The sequence below is a fragment of the Pipra filicauda genome, unplaced genomic scaffold (assembly GCF_003945595.2).
Source record: "Pipra filicauda isolate LSUMZ 115617 unplaced genomic scaffold, ASM394559v2 scaffold33_size4404698_pilon, whole genome shotgun sequence".
NCBI lineage: Eukaryota > Metazoa > Chordata > Aves > Passeriformes > Pipridae > Pipra > Pipra filicauda.
Window position 1 is genome coordinate 2,567,513 of NW_024104465.1, and position 14,042 is coordinate 2,581,554.

Below are 14,042 nucleotides of genomic sequence, written 5' to 3' on the forward strand. Positions count from 1 at the left end.
TCTTTTTAGGATAACACACTCTGATCTTTGTTATATAAATTTATCTAAAACTGCATATCATATTGACTGGGAGGATAAACTGCTCCTCTGATGGTAGCAGCTGTTTGTGCAAAAAGCACTGGAGAATTTTTAAAAAATGTGTTGAAAATAATGCTCTTTTCCTTGCTTGTTTAGATAGTAAATTCTTCAGAACTGATGTCATTCTGTGCGTGGGTGCAAACAATGAAAGATCCCCAATTGGTGCCTCAATGTATTTCCACAAGGCTCATAAACAATAGCAACCAGAAGTGTGTTTGACGAATATTTATTTGGTTTGGAGTTCCTTTACACTGAAGCAAAGCTGCATGGCATTGTCTTCAGCACAGTTTAAAGGACCATGTGGTCTCTTCCTCCCTGCAGTTGATAGTATACTAATATTATGTATTCTCTGCAGAGGTTACTGTATCAGCATGGTGTTATTCCTGTGTAAAAACAAAGGAAATTCTTACTTCAGGCATCTCAAAAGTTGCCCTTTCAGACCTCCAACAAGAACTTATTTTCTTCAACGTAACAATAGCTATATAATACTAGTTTTCACAAAGGTGACAAAGAATGTTACCTTTGTAAATCATAATAAAGAAGGTACGTGAATTGATTCCTCAGCGTGGAATGAAGTTATTGGATCTCCCACCATTCTCTGATGTTAACTTTTATTTCTTTGGTAGCTCACTAGACGCTTGCCACCCATCAAGGAGGCCAAGCCCAGGTTGCAGAAGCTGTTCCGTGACTTCTGGCTGTATTCAGTGCTGATGGGATTTGCTGTGGAAGGATCAGGTACTGTCATTTTTAAGAGAACAACGTTGCTGCTCACATTTAAACTCCTGGTGAATGTAAATACAACTGTATGCAAACCATTCAGAGTAGATGGAAGAAAAACCACAGGCATAAGGACACTACAAGGCAAACAGTTTCTGTGACAGTTCTCTGGTAGGATTTCTTTACATCCTTGCTGGTTTGCCATGAGATTTAGCACGGTACAACTTGGACTTAGTTTTATTGCTAAGTTAATAACCTTAGTTATGTATGAGTTTTGATAGCTAAGTTCCTGAAATGGAAGGTCAGACACACGGGGTACAGTGTATTCGATTAGAAACTTTTTATCCAGGGAGAAACTTCACTTGGAGTTACCTAAACATGCTTATTAAATTTGAAACATGGATCACATGTGTTGACTGTTCATGCTCAAGTGCATGGAACATTGGCCCTAGGAAGTAGTGCCAAGCTTGGTAATGTGGGTAACTTTGTGAAACTTCTTTTTTTTTTTTTCTTCCTCACCCCACCTTCCTCTTTATACTTCTGTTCCAGGTCTTTGGCCAGAAGAATGGTATGAAGGTGTCTGTGAAATTGCCACCAAGTCCCCATTGCTCACATTTCCCAGCAAAGAACCACTTCGGTCTGTCCTTCAGTACAACTCTGCCATGAAGAATGACACTGTGACCTCTGTAGGAATTGATTACTTCTATTACCTCCTCCCATAATGTCTGCCAGTGTTAAATGACATGGTGCCTGTGATATACTGAAATAGCACAATACCCCTTCAACCTGCCTCCTCTTAGTGAAAAGCAGCTTTTTTACTCTACTCTCTGACAGCAGAGTACATAAGTGGTTTGGGGTTAATACAAGTGTTTAGGGTGTAGAAACCAAGACTTTGTGGAGATGGAAGCCTTTTATTGCTTTTTTGTCCATTTTGTATCAGACAAAACTTGCACTGTTTAAGAAAAAAACCAACAAAGTTTAAAAGGAAACAACACATTCAGTCTTTCAAAGAAATAATGTGAGCTCTGGTTTGATACTGATACTCTTCTCTCTCCCTGGTGCTTGCAGTACAGATTTTGCCCAAGGGCTGTTTTTGGTAGCAGTGTAAAGTGGATTAAGAGTTGCAGTTTATGAAATGTCCTTGGCTCCCAAATAATACAGAAATCTGCATTGTACCTGGTTACTTAATTCTGTGACACCAAAGAATGGCACAACAGATCCCTGAAGTTTCAGAGGCTGGACAGTGTTGGTGTAGGTCAAACTTACATGCATTTAGGAATTGTATTTCTTCGTTGGTGTAACTGCCTGGAAGCCAGCAGTTATTTCTGCAAGGAGCTTGACTTCAGTATTTAATTCTGTTGTGTATTTGAAGAATTGTGACTCCCTGAGTCAGGGCAGCTTGTTCTGAATCTGCAGAGAGAAGCTTCTGACATACTGTGTGCAAAGGTTAAAGAGTGAACAGAGCAGTAGCTGAATGCATGTGCTTGAGAACACAAAGGAATACTGTGCTCCCACTGCAGATAACTTCATGTGTTCACCTCTAGGCTGAATTAAATGAATTACGGAGCACCATAATAAATCTCTTGGATCCTCCTCCAGAGGTGTCAGCATTGATCAATAAGCTGGACTTTGCCATGTCCACCTATCTCCTTTCCGTTTACCGCCTGGAGTACATGAGGTAAATATAGAGATAGACTTCTTTTCACTGATGGATTAAAAAAAAATAAAGCTGTGTATATTCAAGTCAGAATTGCCAGACACTCAGGATTTTGAGCCGCATTAGCTCTACTGAAGATTCTGAGCCTGGGAATTCATCCGTGCAAAATTGCTAAATGGAATAATACAGTAAGGCCTGAAAAAATGGGATCTCCTCTATATAAGAGCTAATAGGAGATGGCCAAAAGGGTTCTCTAAGTATGATGTATCCTCTGCACAGTCTTGTGCTGCACCCCTGAAGGACAGTGCCTATTCTAGGAGATTAATGTAAAGCCAAGAGCCAAGAAACCTTTTTTGTTGTGTCCTTTTTCCCCCTCAGTAGTGTGTGTTAGGTGGACTGATCAAATATACTGAATTCACAAACTTTTTGGTTTTTTTTCCTTTAAAAGTCTGTTTATTACTGCTGCTCAAAGGAATGCATAGCTGAAAGCTGAGCTGGAGGTCTAGCAGAAAGGAAAGGGGTGTTGTATGATCTGAGCCCTGTTAGTCAAATGTAGAAACAAATAGGAATATCACCCTTGCTAGAGACTGAAAATTATCATGAAATGAGCAATGATTGTAGCTGTGAGGTGTAGCACTAAAGCATAGATCTGTATTATAAATGTTGAAGAGAAAAGGAAAAAGCAAAAAAACCCTAAAACAAACCAAGGAAAAACCCCTAAAGCAAACAAAACATAAACCAAACAAACCCCAGAACACCTCAACTCACCAAACTCTTCCTTCCCCAGGGTGTTGCGTTCAACTGACCAAGATCGCTTCCAAGTCATGTTTTGCTACTTTGAAGATAAAGCAATTCAAAAAGACAAATCTGGTAAGATTTACCTGTCGAGGTTTTCTTGCAACTTAAGATACAAGGAATTTATCTCCAGGCCTGTAAAGACACAAACAAATCAAGCAGCTGTATAACAAAATGAATCACGTTGAGTAAATTGCTGTTGCGTTATCCTTGCCGAGAACACTGGTTTTGATTTGAAACAGGTTCAGTGTTGGCTGAGTAAATATAAACACTTTTTAACTGTTAAGCATGCTTTATAAAACAAATGTAATTTTGACAATCAAACCTGTCACTTCTCTCAATTCCTCAGGCATGATGCAGTGTGTGATAGCTGTTGCTGATAAGGTGTTTGAAGCTTTCCTGTCAATGATGGCTGATAAAGTAGGTTACATGGAAACTACAATTCTGAATTTGTATAAATGTTCCCATTTCAGTTTATGAAAGTGTGTTTTTCTTTTCCCTGAAGAGCTTCATACTTCTCTTTGGCATGTTTTTTAGCCTAAAACTAAGGAGAATGAAGAAGAGCTGGAGAGACATGCTCAGTTCTTGCTGGTGAATTTTAACCACATTCACAAGAGGATCAGGAGAGTTGCAGACAAATACTTATCTGGACTGGTAGACAAGTAGGTGTAGATTTAATTTTCCTGTTCTTTTTTCACAATGGCTGCTTAGTGATTACTTACATCTGACCACAGTCACATGGGTTTCTTGGCTGGTACTTCTGCTGAAACATCTCCTTGAAAAATATTATTCAACAGTATTTTTAGCCTGAACTCTGAAACCCCTGCTTAAAACGTGTGCCTGATTAGTATTCCCGTGGGTGCCCATGATATCAACTCAATCTCAACTCCTGTGAAGTAGCTCTGCTCAGCTTTTGGCTCAGGATTAAGCCAGGCTGCTGGGAGCTGTGGCAGCTTTGTGGCTTCTGTTGAGTATGAATTGACCTAGTGATGGATAAAGCTGCCTCTCTGAGCAGCTCCGTTTCTTGATAAAATAATTTCCTTCCTCAGCTCTCCATGGTTATTGTGTTTCTGAATTCTGCCTTGCTCTAGATTTCCTCACTTGCTGTGGAGTGGAACTGTGCTGAAGACTATGCTAGATATTCTGCAGACATTGTCACTGTCTCTTAGTGCAGTAAGTCCTTTTTCTTTAATAGAACTGGGTTTTTTTGCTTTGTTTTGCATTTATTCTATACTTACTTGAGTTCTTAATTTGGTTTTCCTTTTACCACTAAGACTGATAAAATCTTAATTTTAAATTCTGTAAGGTAAGAAGTGCCTTTGCAACACTATTTTGTAGGTAGTAAAACTAGTGCTAAAAAGTTGTTGTCAAATATGGTTTATGATTGTTGAAATGTCTCATTTGAAATAAAAATTCCATAGTGTTTTTCTGCTTTCTGGGGTTTGGTTTTTTTATTAATTATTGCTTTCAGATTGTGTTCTCTCCAGTCCATGTATGTGTATCCATATTCCTTCAATCTATTACATCTAGTATTTCTGAAGATGGAAATGCTTTATAGAGTTTTATTTTTGTAGCAAATGTTGAGGAGAGAGCTTTGGATTTTTAAAATTCTTTATACTAAAACCCAAACTGGAATACAAACAGTTTCTTTTAGAGCTGTTCAAAATTACTTTGAGAGCAAATATTAGCAAAAAAGGTTTGGTAATCAGGCTTCTTGTTTGCTGCCTGTAGTGTTCGAGTCAAGTGATAATGAATTTTATCTTACTGAGAGTTGATAACTGTTTCTCTTTAGGACATTCACAAGGACCAACCATACTATGACATTCCTGATGCTCCATACAGAATCACAGTCCCTGACACACATGAAGCCAGAGAGGTAGGTGGCCCTCCTTGATTAGCAAAGAACAAAATAATGCCTCGTGGGTTTTTTCATGTCTTGGAGATAAATTAGTGAGCTACTCTGAATAGTCATTTTTAAAAATTACTTCCCTAGATAAGATTTTTTTACTGCACTAGGTATTTATGTTTTTCTTAATCTTATTTATTTGACTTGAAGTGTGACAGTTCTTTGCTTATCAAGGGTCCATTGAACTGTTACAGAAAATTTTAGCTGTGTCATGTTGCTGCAACCTGTCGTGCTCCTTATGTTACTTATTACACCGTTAAAACCAGTGCCTCTTGAATGTCCTGTATTTTATTGATTGCATTGATGCTTTTTAATTCCAGAGTATAGTCAAGGACTTTGCTGCACGCTGTGGGATGATCCTGCAGGAAGCAATGAAATGGGCTCCCTCTGTTACTAAATCCCATCTGCAGGTAATGAGCCTGTGAGGGCTTCTGTGACAATTCGATTTTTGCAGATCTTCAAAATTAGAATTAGGTGGTGCTTTTTGTTTTTTAGGCTATCCAAGCATAATTTAAAATATTCTGTTGCTCTTTCCTTCATAGCACTGGCAGAAGATAATTAGAAGTTTTGATCTGATGTGACTTTTGATGTAGTCCAAACATAAGTGTCTTGGAAAATAGGTTTGTAAACAGTTGAAGAAACTGTGTAGTCCAGGTTAGACTAATATTTTGTCTAGAGGTGCTGAACTTAGGGCTGATAACAGAATTCCTGGGATCTCAAGATCTTGGACACTGCAAATCTACCTGAAGTTTATATCTCCTTCACTAAAAAAAATTACCTCAAGGGATTCTATCCTTATTTGAAAGGACACCTAATTATATTTCCTCCTTCCCTGTAGTCCAAGACACTTCCTTTCACCAGGTTCTTTTTTTCAGAAGTGATTCTTTTAAGAGAAGATCTCAGCCTTCAAGCATCTACCTTGATAGCTTTATTCTTTGAGAATACAGAAGGAGTCTTACTCTTTGTGTATTTAGGAGGACAGTCAGAGTTTCTTATTGCCAGGAGAACCTGAAAGGGATGAGTGGAGACACTTTGTTGTCACATATGTGTGGAATTAAGTTTCCCATAGGTCGCAGTGATGCAACACTTGTTTATGAGCTGCCTTGTTTTGAAAGTAGTTAAGTATTTTGGATTTTTATTTTTTTTTCCCAGGAGTACCTAAACAAACATCAGAACTGGGTATCGGGGTTGTCCCAGCACACAGGACTGGCTATGGCTACAGAAAGTGTGTTACACTTTGCAGGCTACAACAGGCAGAACACCACTCTGGGGGTGAGTGTTGTTTGTTCATTTGTGTACCTGTAGATCTGTTGTGCCAATTTTATAACCCTCAGTATGGCCACATAACACAGATCTTCTAAATCACCTTTGTCACAGCAGTTGGATGTTACTTGGACAGATATCTTAATTCTTTCCATCTCAAATCCAGGAATCTGCCAGTCATGTTGTTCTGTAAAAGACTAGATTTTCTGTCCATGATCTCATGCTTCTGGATAAATGTGGATTACTAGTGCATGTTTAAAGACAGGAACAAAATATTCTCTATGACTGTCAGTGCAGCATATTGTTACATGGAGAGGGCAGGACCAAGATCACATCTCCTCCTCTGTCTTCTTCCTTATCTATTCATGAGAAGGGACCAGCAGTCCCAGAGCTTCTACCCTTTATATGCCCTGGTTTTGGTCTTTCAAAAGTATATCCAAGTGTTTATATATTCCAAACTTCAACTTGCTGGATTGGATGTTAACACAGGTGGCACAAACAGGACCAGATCCCTAAAAACACCTGGATGATAACTTCCTGGTGCAGGTACTAAGGGAGATGACAAAGAAAGCTGCCCTCCTTGATTTGTTGCTTGTTCACAGAGAGGGTCTCATGAGTGAAGGGGTGATTGGTGGCCATTGTGGCCACGGTGACCATGGAGCAACCACAGACAAGCAAACATGGACAGGGCAGAGATGTTTTAATGCTTTCTTTGCCTCTGTCTTCAACACTGATGATGGGCTAAGGGGGTCCCAGTGCCCTGAACTGGAGAATCATGGCTGTGAGAATGATAAATTCCCAGCTGACCCCAAGCTAGTGCTTATCTGCTGATCCAGCTGGATCCCTCTAAGTCTGGGGGTTCTGGTGGGATTCATGGAGCTGGATGATGTCATCACGAGGCCTCTCTCAATGATTTTTGAACGGTCTTGGGAATCTGGAGAGGTCCCAGTCACAGCAGAGGTCACAGCACCAAGCCTGACAGAGCTCAAGAAGTGTTTGGACAACCCTCTCAGGCACATGGTGTGACTCTTGGTGTGGTCCTGTGCAGGGCCAGGAGTTGATTCGATGATCCTTGTGGTTCCCTTCCAGCTCAGGATATTCGGTGATTCTGTGTCCATAGAGTAAATGCATATGTTCCTTATTGAATTTTTATCAGTCCTGGTCCTGTTGTACCTCACAGTCCTGATACTACTCCTATTACAAGCATAAGGAAAAGTAAACTTAAAACATATGTGAAGAGATAAAAAGATAAAGAGATAAATGGTTCGATATGAACAGTATAAACACCTTCATGTGGTCTGGTCACAGGCAACCCAGCTCACTGAGAGACCAACCTGTGTGAAGAGGGACTACTCCAACTTCATGGCTTCTCTTAACTTGCGCAACCGCTACGCCGGAGAGGTAAGGAAGGATTTCTTGTGAATGTGGGGTGTCCCCAGGCTCTGGCATGGCTTTTCAGGGGTGATTCCCTTCCAACTTACACTAGTGTATGGATCTATGTTATATGAAGCACAGTCTCTAAATCCCTTTAAGGTAAAGAGTATAATTTTCCTAGGTTATTAAACAGATCATTTTACCGTTGGTCTTGCAGATAAAGCTAAAGATTACATAAAGTTAAAGATCAGATTGCAGATAAAGCTGAAGATTTAGTAAAGTCATAACAAAAGATGCCTCTGTTTGTGGAGCTCCCAAATCAGCACATGACCAATACCTAACAAGATTCCTAAAAATACTGTTCTCTGTTGAAAAACCCATTATATTTTACAGGTTTCCGGAATGATTCAGTTCTCAAATGCTACAGGACAAACATCTGACCTGAATAAACTGATGGTCAAAGACCTGAATGTTGCTCTTGAATCAGGCAATACTGAAAGCTACACCCAGGCCATGTTTAAGTTGACTGCACTGCTAATAAGCAGCAAAGGTAATGAAAACCAAATGGAGTTCTGCTTTCTGGCAGTGAATGCCAAGAGTAATAAACTACAGAAACTATCCATACACCGACCCAGTACACATCAACTTGAAGCAAAACCGTGTTTTGAGTTTTTTTCAGTTAGGCTTATAATGGGGAAAAGCCTTCTTAAACTAGAAGCTATTTATTAGGAACTGATTATTTCATACTGTGCAGGCCAGTTTCATGCTGATGTGAAAAGCAGTTATTCTGTTGGATAAATCTGAGTGAATGTTTGTTTTCAGACTGTGATCCCCAGCTCCTTCATCATCTGTGTTGGGGACCCCTGCGAATGTTCAATGAACATGGCATGGAAACAGCAATTGCTTGCTGGGAGTGGCTGCTTGCTGCCAAGAACGGGATAGAAGTGCCGGTAGGAAGCAATTTTAACAACTCTTTCTCTGCCCCTGCAAGGGGGAAGAGAGGAAATTTTGAGAGATTCACAGATACTGTGAATCTGTGTCAAGTAAGGATGATAAATGAATGCATTGTTAATCGCTTTAGCCTGCCAGGAAGTCTCTGTTCATGTATTGTTGGAAGCCTGAGCACCCTCATGAAGTGGACTGTGGGAAACAGATCTTTCTCAGCAGCATGAATGGTACAGCAGAAGAAACCTGTTAGGATCTCAGCTGTAGAACTTTGCAGATGAGATGCCCGAACTGTTCATGGGTCAGGTCTAGGCTATCACAATCTATAGAATGGTGTTTTAAATCAAAGAGAAATCAAAGTCATTAATTATGATTAATTAATGCTCATTAATCAGAATGTCTAGTATCTGGCATTGCACTCTTGCATAAAATAAGAGGCTTGCACGTGTCCTAATCCTGTAACAGGCCAGACCAGTTGTATCTTGGGAGAGGAGGATTAGTGTAACAGTAATGAAGGAACTCAGCCTGGTGTAGTGACAGTCCCCACACAGCTGAGAGAGCAGCCTCTGGTAATTGCTTTGCCTAGTGATTGCTAAGTGTTTCACTTGCTGGAAATAATCATCCATCTGAATTTACTTAGGTGAGTTTACACATACATTTCAGTGCTTAACTTCTTAAGCATCAGTTTCATTTTTTCTCTTGGGCTTCTGGGAAATGTCCTTGTGTCTTATTTAGTAGAACAGATAAGCAGCCTTGGTTGCTGGGTCTCCCTACTACCAGAGGATGCTCCCAAGAGCAGGATCAGCAAAACTGAATTATGTGCCATCTGTATGTTGGGCACTTCATCAGCTGTGTGTGCTCATGGGCCAGATTGTGTCCTGCAGTACGTGGGAACCTGGCTTGAGCTTGTCTCTGCTGGCCTGGTGTTGGAGGCAACAACCTTTAGTGGAGCTGAAGGATGAACAGCACTGGCTGCTCTGACAATTCAGTCTCCTTAGCTAAATACAGTGCCCTCAGTCTTCCTGTTACAAGCTGAAATTCTGGGGGAGCCTCTGTTTTGTAATTTAGGATGTGAAGGAAACGTTTATTTTGGGTGGGATGTACAGACCTGTCTCTGCCCCTCTGTTAACGCTGCAGTGAATTTTAATTGATGTGGTAGATTCTTGTGTGTGCTATGGAGAAAGGTTGTACTTTCCATATAAGAAGATGCTCTTGAAACAAGAAACACTGTTCCCTTCCTTTTTGCAGTTCATGCGGGAAATGGCAGGAGCCTGGCAAATGACAGTGGAGCAGAAAGTTGGCCTGTTTTCGGCAGAGCAGAAAGAAGCAGATCCATTGGCAGCCTCAGAGGAGAGCCAGCCAAGGCCCTGCCCGCCAGAGGTGACCCCACATTACATCTGGATAGAGGTGTGTATACCTTCTGCAATGTCCCCCCTGTGGCAGTGCTGCAGTGACACTGTTACAGCTGCTCTGCACTCTGTGCTCTCATGATTCAGGAAAGGACTGGAGTCATGGTGGTAGTGCTGCCTCAGGGGCAGGAGACACGTGGAGATGAGCACAATAACTGAGGGGGAGAAAGGTGTTTGAAACAGAAAAGACTGGGGGTGGGGTTTGAAGTGAAAAAAGGTCGGAGGAGGCATGGTATGTCTGTCTCTCTTTCTCAGTTTTTGGTGCAGAGGTTTGAAATAGCCAAATACTGCAGTTCTGACCAAATCGAGATCTTCTCCAGCCTCCTCCAGCGCTCGCTGTCCCTGAACATCGGAGGGGCCAAGGGCAGTTTGAATCGGCACGTGGCAGCCATCGGACCCCGATTTAAGTGAGTGGTTTGGGGGTTTGCCTTGGGGGAATCACCGAAATAACATTATAGGGAGAAGAAATAAAGTTAGAAATAAGGTTACAGGGAGGTGGGAGAAAAGAACGAAATACTAAATATACAACATATCCTTGGCTTCAAGTGATGAAAATTGCTTCAAAAGCCTGCAGGGCTGCAGAGTCTAAGCTCTGTTTCCAAAGGAGAATTATCTAACTTTAGCTTGAAAGTAATTTTTTAGTGGCTCAGGAAACTTCATGAGATAATTTCGTATAGTAAATTGCCCACCTCATGGATCTAGTCAATGTAGCAGTTGTAGATGATTTTGCTCCATCAGTTATTTTCACTTTCTGTGACTTGATGGCTTTCATTTTCTATGGTTGAGTAGTCACAGCTTCAGGAACAGACTGATGATAATGTGAACAGTTTGCCAAGAGCTCTGAAACAGACACCTCTCAGGCTACAGTTACAGTTGTAGCCATGGTTGGCATGGTGTTGCATTGGTCACCATTTTGGGAATGCCACAATTCTCATTCTCTGTTTTGCCTGTTAGGTTGCTGACTCTGGGTTTGTCTTTGCTCCATGCTGATGTGGTTCCAAATGCAACTATTCGAAACGTTTTGAGGGAAAAGATTTATTCAACTGCCTTTGATTATTTCAGGTACTTTTTTATTTGCAACTGCTCGCTGAAAATCTGTTTGTGTTTTTCCTGAACCTTCAGCAATACCTCAAAGCAGCAGCTTTCTTTCTCTTCTAGTGACTTAACTTCTTCCTTTCCTTTTTCACTCATTTTAACAGAAACTTTTCTCGTGCTTTTTTATACTTCATAAACTACCTTAAAGAGGCTTAGATATTAGCTTCAGGTTTTATGTGAGGTTTAAAAAGCAGTATCTTCAGGAATGTTTCTGGTTTGTTTTTTTTTTCCTTTATTTTGGAGTTTATTCGATGCCCAAAACTAGATTTAAAAGATTTATAAGTATCCAGATTTATAAGATTTAAAGAATTGCTGTTACACTGTGTGTAGCTGAAATACAGTTTCACTGTTTTGAAAAGACGCCCACACTGAATCTGATGATTTCAACATTTGACAAATTATCAACAGAAGATAATTTGATAGGAATATCTGAATGTGAGGAGGTCAGTCAGTCCTAATACTAACTTTCAGCTGAATCCAGGATGCTGACAGACTGCTGCCTTAATTTTCAGTTATAATTGGAAGTTTGTACTCTTCAGTCAGACATAATAAAGCCACAGAGGATAAAACGTAGTGATGTGTGGTCTCATCCTTGTAGATTATGGTCAGAAAAAAAAATATTGCTTGATTAGGTTTGGTAGGATTTTTGTGGGGTTTTTTCCCCGATGCACTCAACATCACCATTATTTGTGTAATTTCTTCAAGTTGTCCTTCAAAGTTCCCTACACAAGGGGAAAAGAGGCTTCGTGAGGACATCAGCATATTGATCAAGTTTTGGACAGCGATGTTCTCAGACAAGAAGTATCTGACTGCCAGCCAACTTGTGCCACCTGGTGAGTTCCTCTGGGTGCTGTTTCAAAATCCTCTTGTTTCTTTGATTAGATTCTACATCAGATCTGTGCTCTGTTCTTAGATAATCAAGACACCAGGAGCAACCTGGATATCAATGTTGGATCTCGGCAACAGGCTACGCAAGGATGGATAAATACTTACCCTTTGTCCAGTGGCATGTCAACCATATCTAAAAAATCAGGTATCTTTTTTTATTGTAACCAGCTCATTGCAGCCAATTTTACACCATAGTTTATAGTCAGGTGTTGCTTGAAGTCAATGTTTACCTTTAACATCAGGCTCATGTTTTTCTGGCAGCGTATTTAATTACCAGTGCCAAACTGGTAAAGGGGCTGGAAGAAGTCTCACTGGTAGCAAAATTTTGAAATCACCTGAGTTTTTTGATAGAATATTCAATTCTGTAGTGCAGAACAAATAAGACTGGAGATCAAGATGTATTGAAATCCTGTAAGGAAATTTCTTGCTTTGTGGAAACATGCCCCAAGTGCTTTTTGGGGACAGCAAAGTGACATTAGATTGTGGGCTGTGTTTGTGTACAGTTGTAAAACTACGTGCTCTTTCCTTTTAGTAGACTGTCATGTTTCTAAAGTGAATGCACTACTGGCTAAATTGATATCTCTGTAGCCTTTTGTACTCTGTATATTGAGAGAACAACTGTACAGTGAGTAGCTGCAGTGCTGACTTTTCTGCGGTCACTGGCATCTAAATTACAGGTGTGTCCTGTGGTTACTCAGTTCTTTTGTGTTAATGTTGCCAGGTGTGAACAGTTTGGAACCACCATTTAACATACTGAACAAAGCCACTGAAAACTTTTTTATCCTTTTCTCAAGGAATGTCTAAGAAGACAAACAGGGGTACACAGCTGCACAAGTACTACATGAAGCGAAGGACGTTACTGCTCTCATTGCTGGTGAGAATCAGAAGGATGGGGAAGCTGCGTGGATTTCGAAGCCTCTGTTATTGTTTCAGGATACATAAACTAAAGTATGAAAGTGAGGGTGTTTTTCTTCTTCCAGAAAACACATTCTTACTTTTTTTCCTGTTTCCCTCAGGCCACTGAGATTGAACGCTTAATCACATGGTACAATCCACTGTCTTCGCCTGAGCTGGAGTTGGATCAAACTGGAGAGAGCAGCGTAGCAAACTGGAGATCCAAATATATCAGTCTTAGTGAGAAGCAGTGGAAGGATAATGTAAATCTGGCTTGGAGCATTTCTCCTCATCTTGCTGTACAGCTGCCTACCAGGTGAGTTATTTCAAAAGAAACCAACTGATGCAATTACTTCTGCCTTAGAAGTTGTGTGAGTATATACAGTAAGAACTGATGGCACTTGCTTCTGTTTACAGCCCATTGCATATTGTCACAGCTGGTTGAAACCTCTGAAAAGAACCAGATTACTTAACAGGCTCATTTGGCTCAGTCACTAATGAAGTCCAACTCCCTTTCCTACCACCCTCTCTTTGCCAACACTTAGACAGTGTTTGGTTCAGAAGAAATCAAGTTTGGTTTTTAATAGCATTCAGCCCATTAGCAAACACAGCATTTAATCACTGCTAAAAGTATCTTGGAATGCAGTGTTCTAGCTATATATTGGCTTTCACTTTAAGAAGTATTATAGGAGAACTAGCATAGTTGGCTTTGAAAGGGAAAGGAAATTCTTTCCCCCTTACAACAGTGATGATTTTGCCAAGTAGGGTTCTGCCCACTGTTTTTTGTAGAATCCAAGACAGAATATTTGAGCCAAGAATCCAGTAGTGAAGTGGGCTGAAATACTACTGGTTTATACAAAAACACTGGATGAGGACCCATTGTTTCAGAATCCTCTTTCAAAAGCATATTGGTACCTCGATGTGCATTATTTCATAGTTGGATATTTGTTTATTAAGCATATAATTTTCTGCCTTTTGTTGTCCTCATCTTCTCATAAATAGAGGAGGCCATCAGAAGTTT

General features: G+C 40.4%; 1 protein-coding gene across 2 annotated transcripts in view; it reads left to right on the forward strand.

Annotated features, from left to right (window-relative positions):
• Window positions 1–14,042, forward strand: part of PI4KA (phosphatidylinositol 4-kinase alpha) — a 58,346-nt gene that overhangs the window by 31,868 nt on the left and 12,436 nt on the right. For both annotated transcript variants that reach the window (XM_027714109.2, XM_027714110.2), the window contains exons 20-39: window positions 705–813; window positions 1,345–1,481; window positions 2,340–2,473; window positions 3,240–3,322; window positions 3,597–3,667; window positions 3,785–3,909; window positions 4,339–4,420; window positions 5,040–5,123; window positions 5,474–5,563; window positions 6,306–6,425; window positions 7,725–7,817; window positions 8,184–8,340; window positions 8,613–8,740; window positions 9,984–10,142; window positions 10,400–10,551; window positions 11,099–11,206; window positions 11,945–12,072; window positions 12,153–12,272; window positions 12,922–13,001; window positions 13,144–13,337. In XM_027714109.2, coding sequence (XP_027569910.1) covers window positions 705–813; window positions 1,345–1,481; window positions 2,340–2,473; window positions 3,240–3,322; window positions 3,597–3,667; window positions 3,785–3,909; window positions 4,339–4,420; window positions 5,040–5,123; window positions 5,474–5,563; window positions 6,306–6,425; window positions 7,725–7,817; window positions 8,184–8,340; window positions 8,613–8,740; window positions 9,984–10,142; window positions 10,400–10,551; window positions 11,099–11,206; window positions 11,945–12,072; window positions 12,153–12,272; window positions 12,922–13,001; window positions 13,144–13,337 — 2,354 coding nt within the window. The remainder of the gene's footprint in view (window positions 1–704; window positions 814–1,344; window positions 1,482–2,339; window positions 2,474–3,239; window positions 3,323–3,596; window positions 3,668–3,784; window positions 3,910–4,338; window positions 4,421–5,039; window positions 5,124–5,473; window positions 5,564–6,305; window positions 6,426–7,724; window positions 7,818–8,183; window positions 8,341–8,612; window positions 8,741–9,983; window positions 10,143–10,399; window positions 10,552–11,098; window positions 11,207–11,944; window positions 12,073–12,152; window positions 12,273–12,921; window positions 13,002–13,143; window positions 13,338–14,042) is intronic.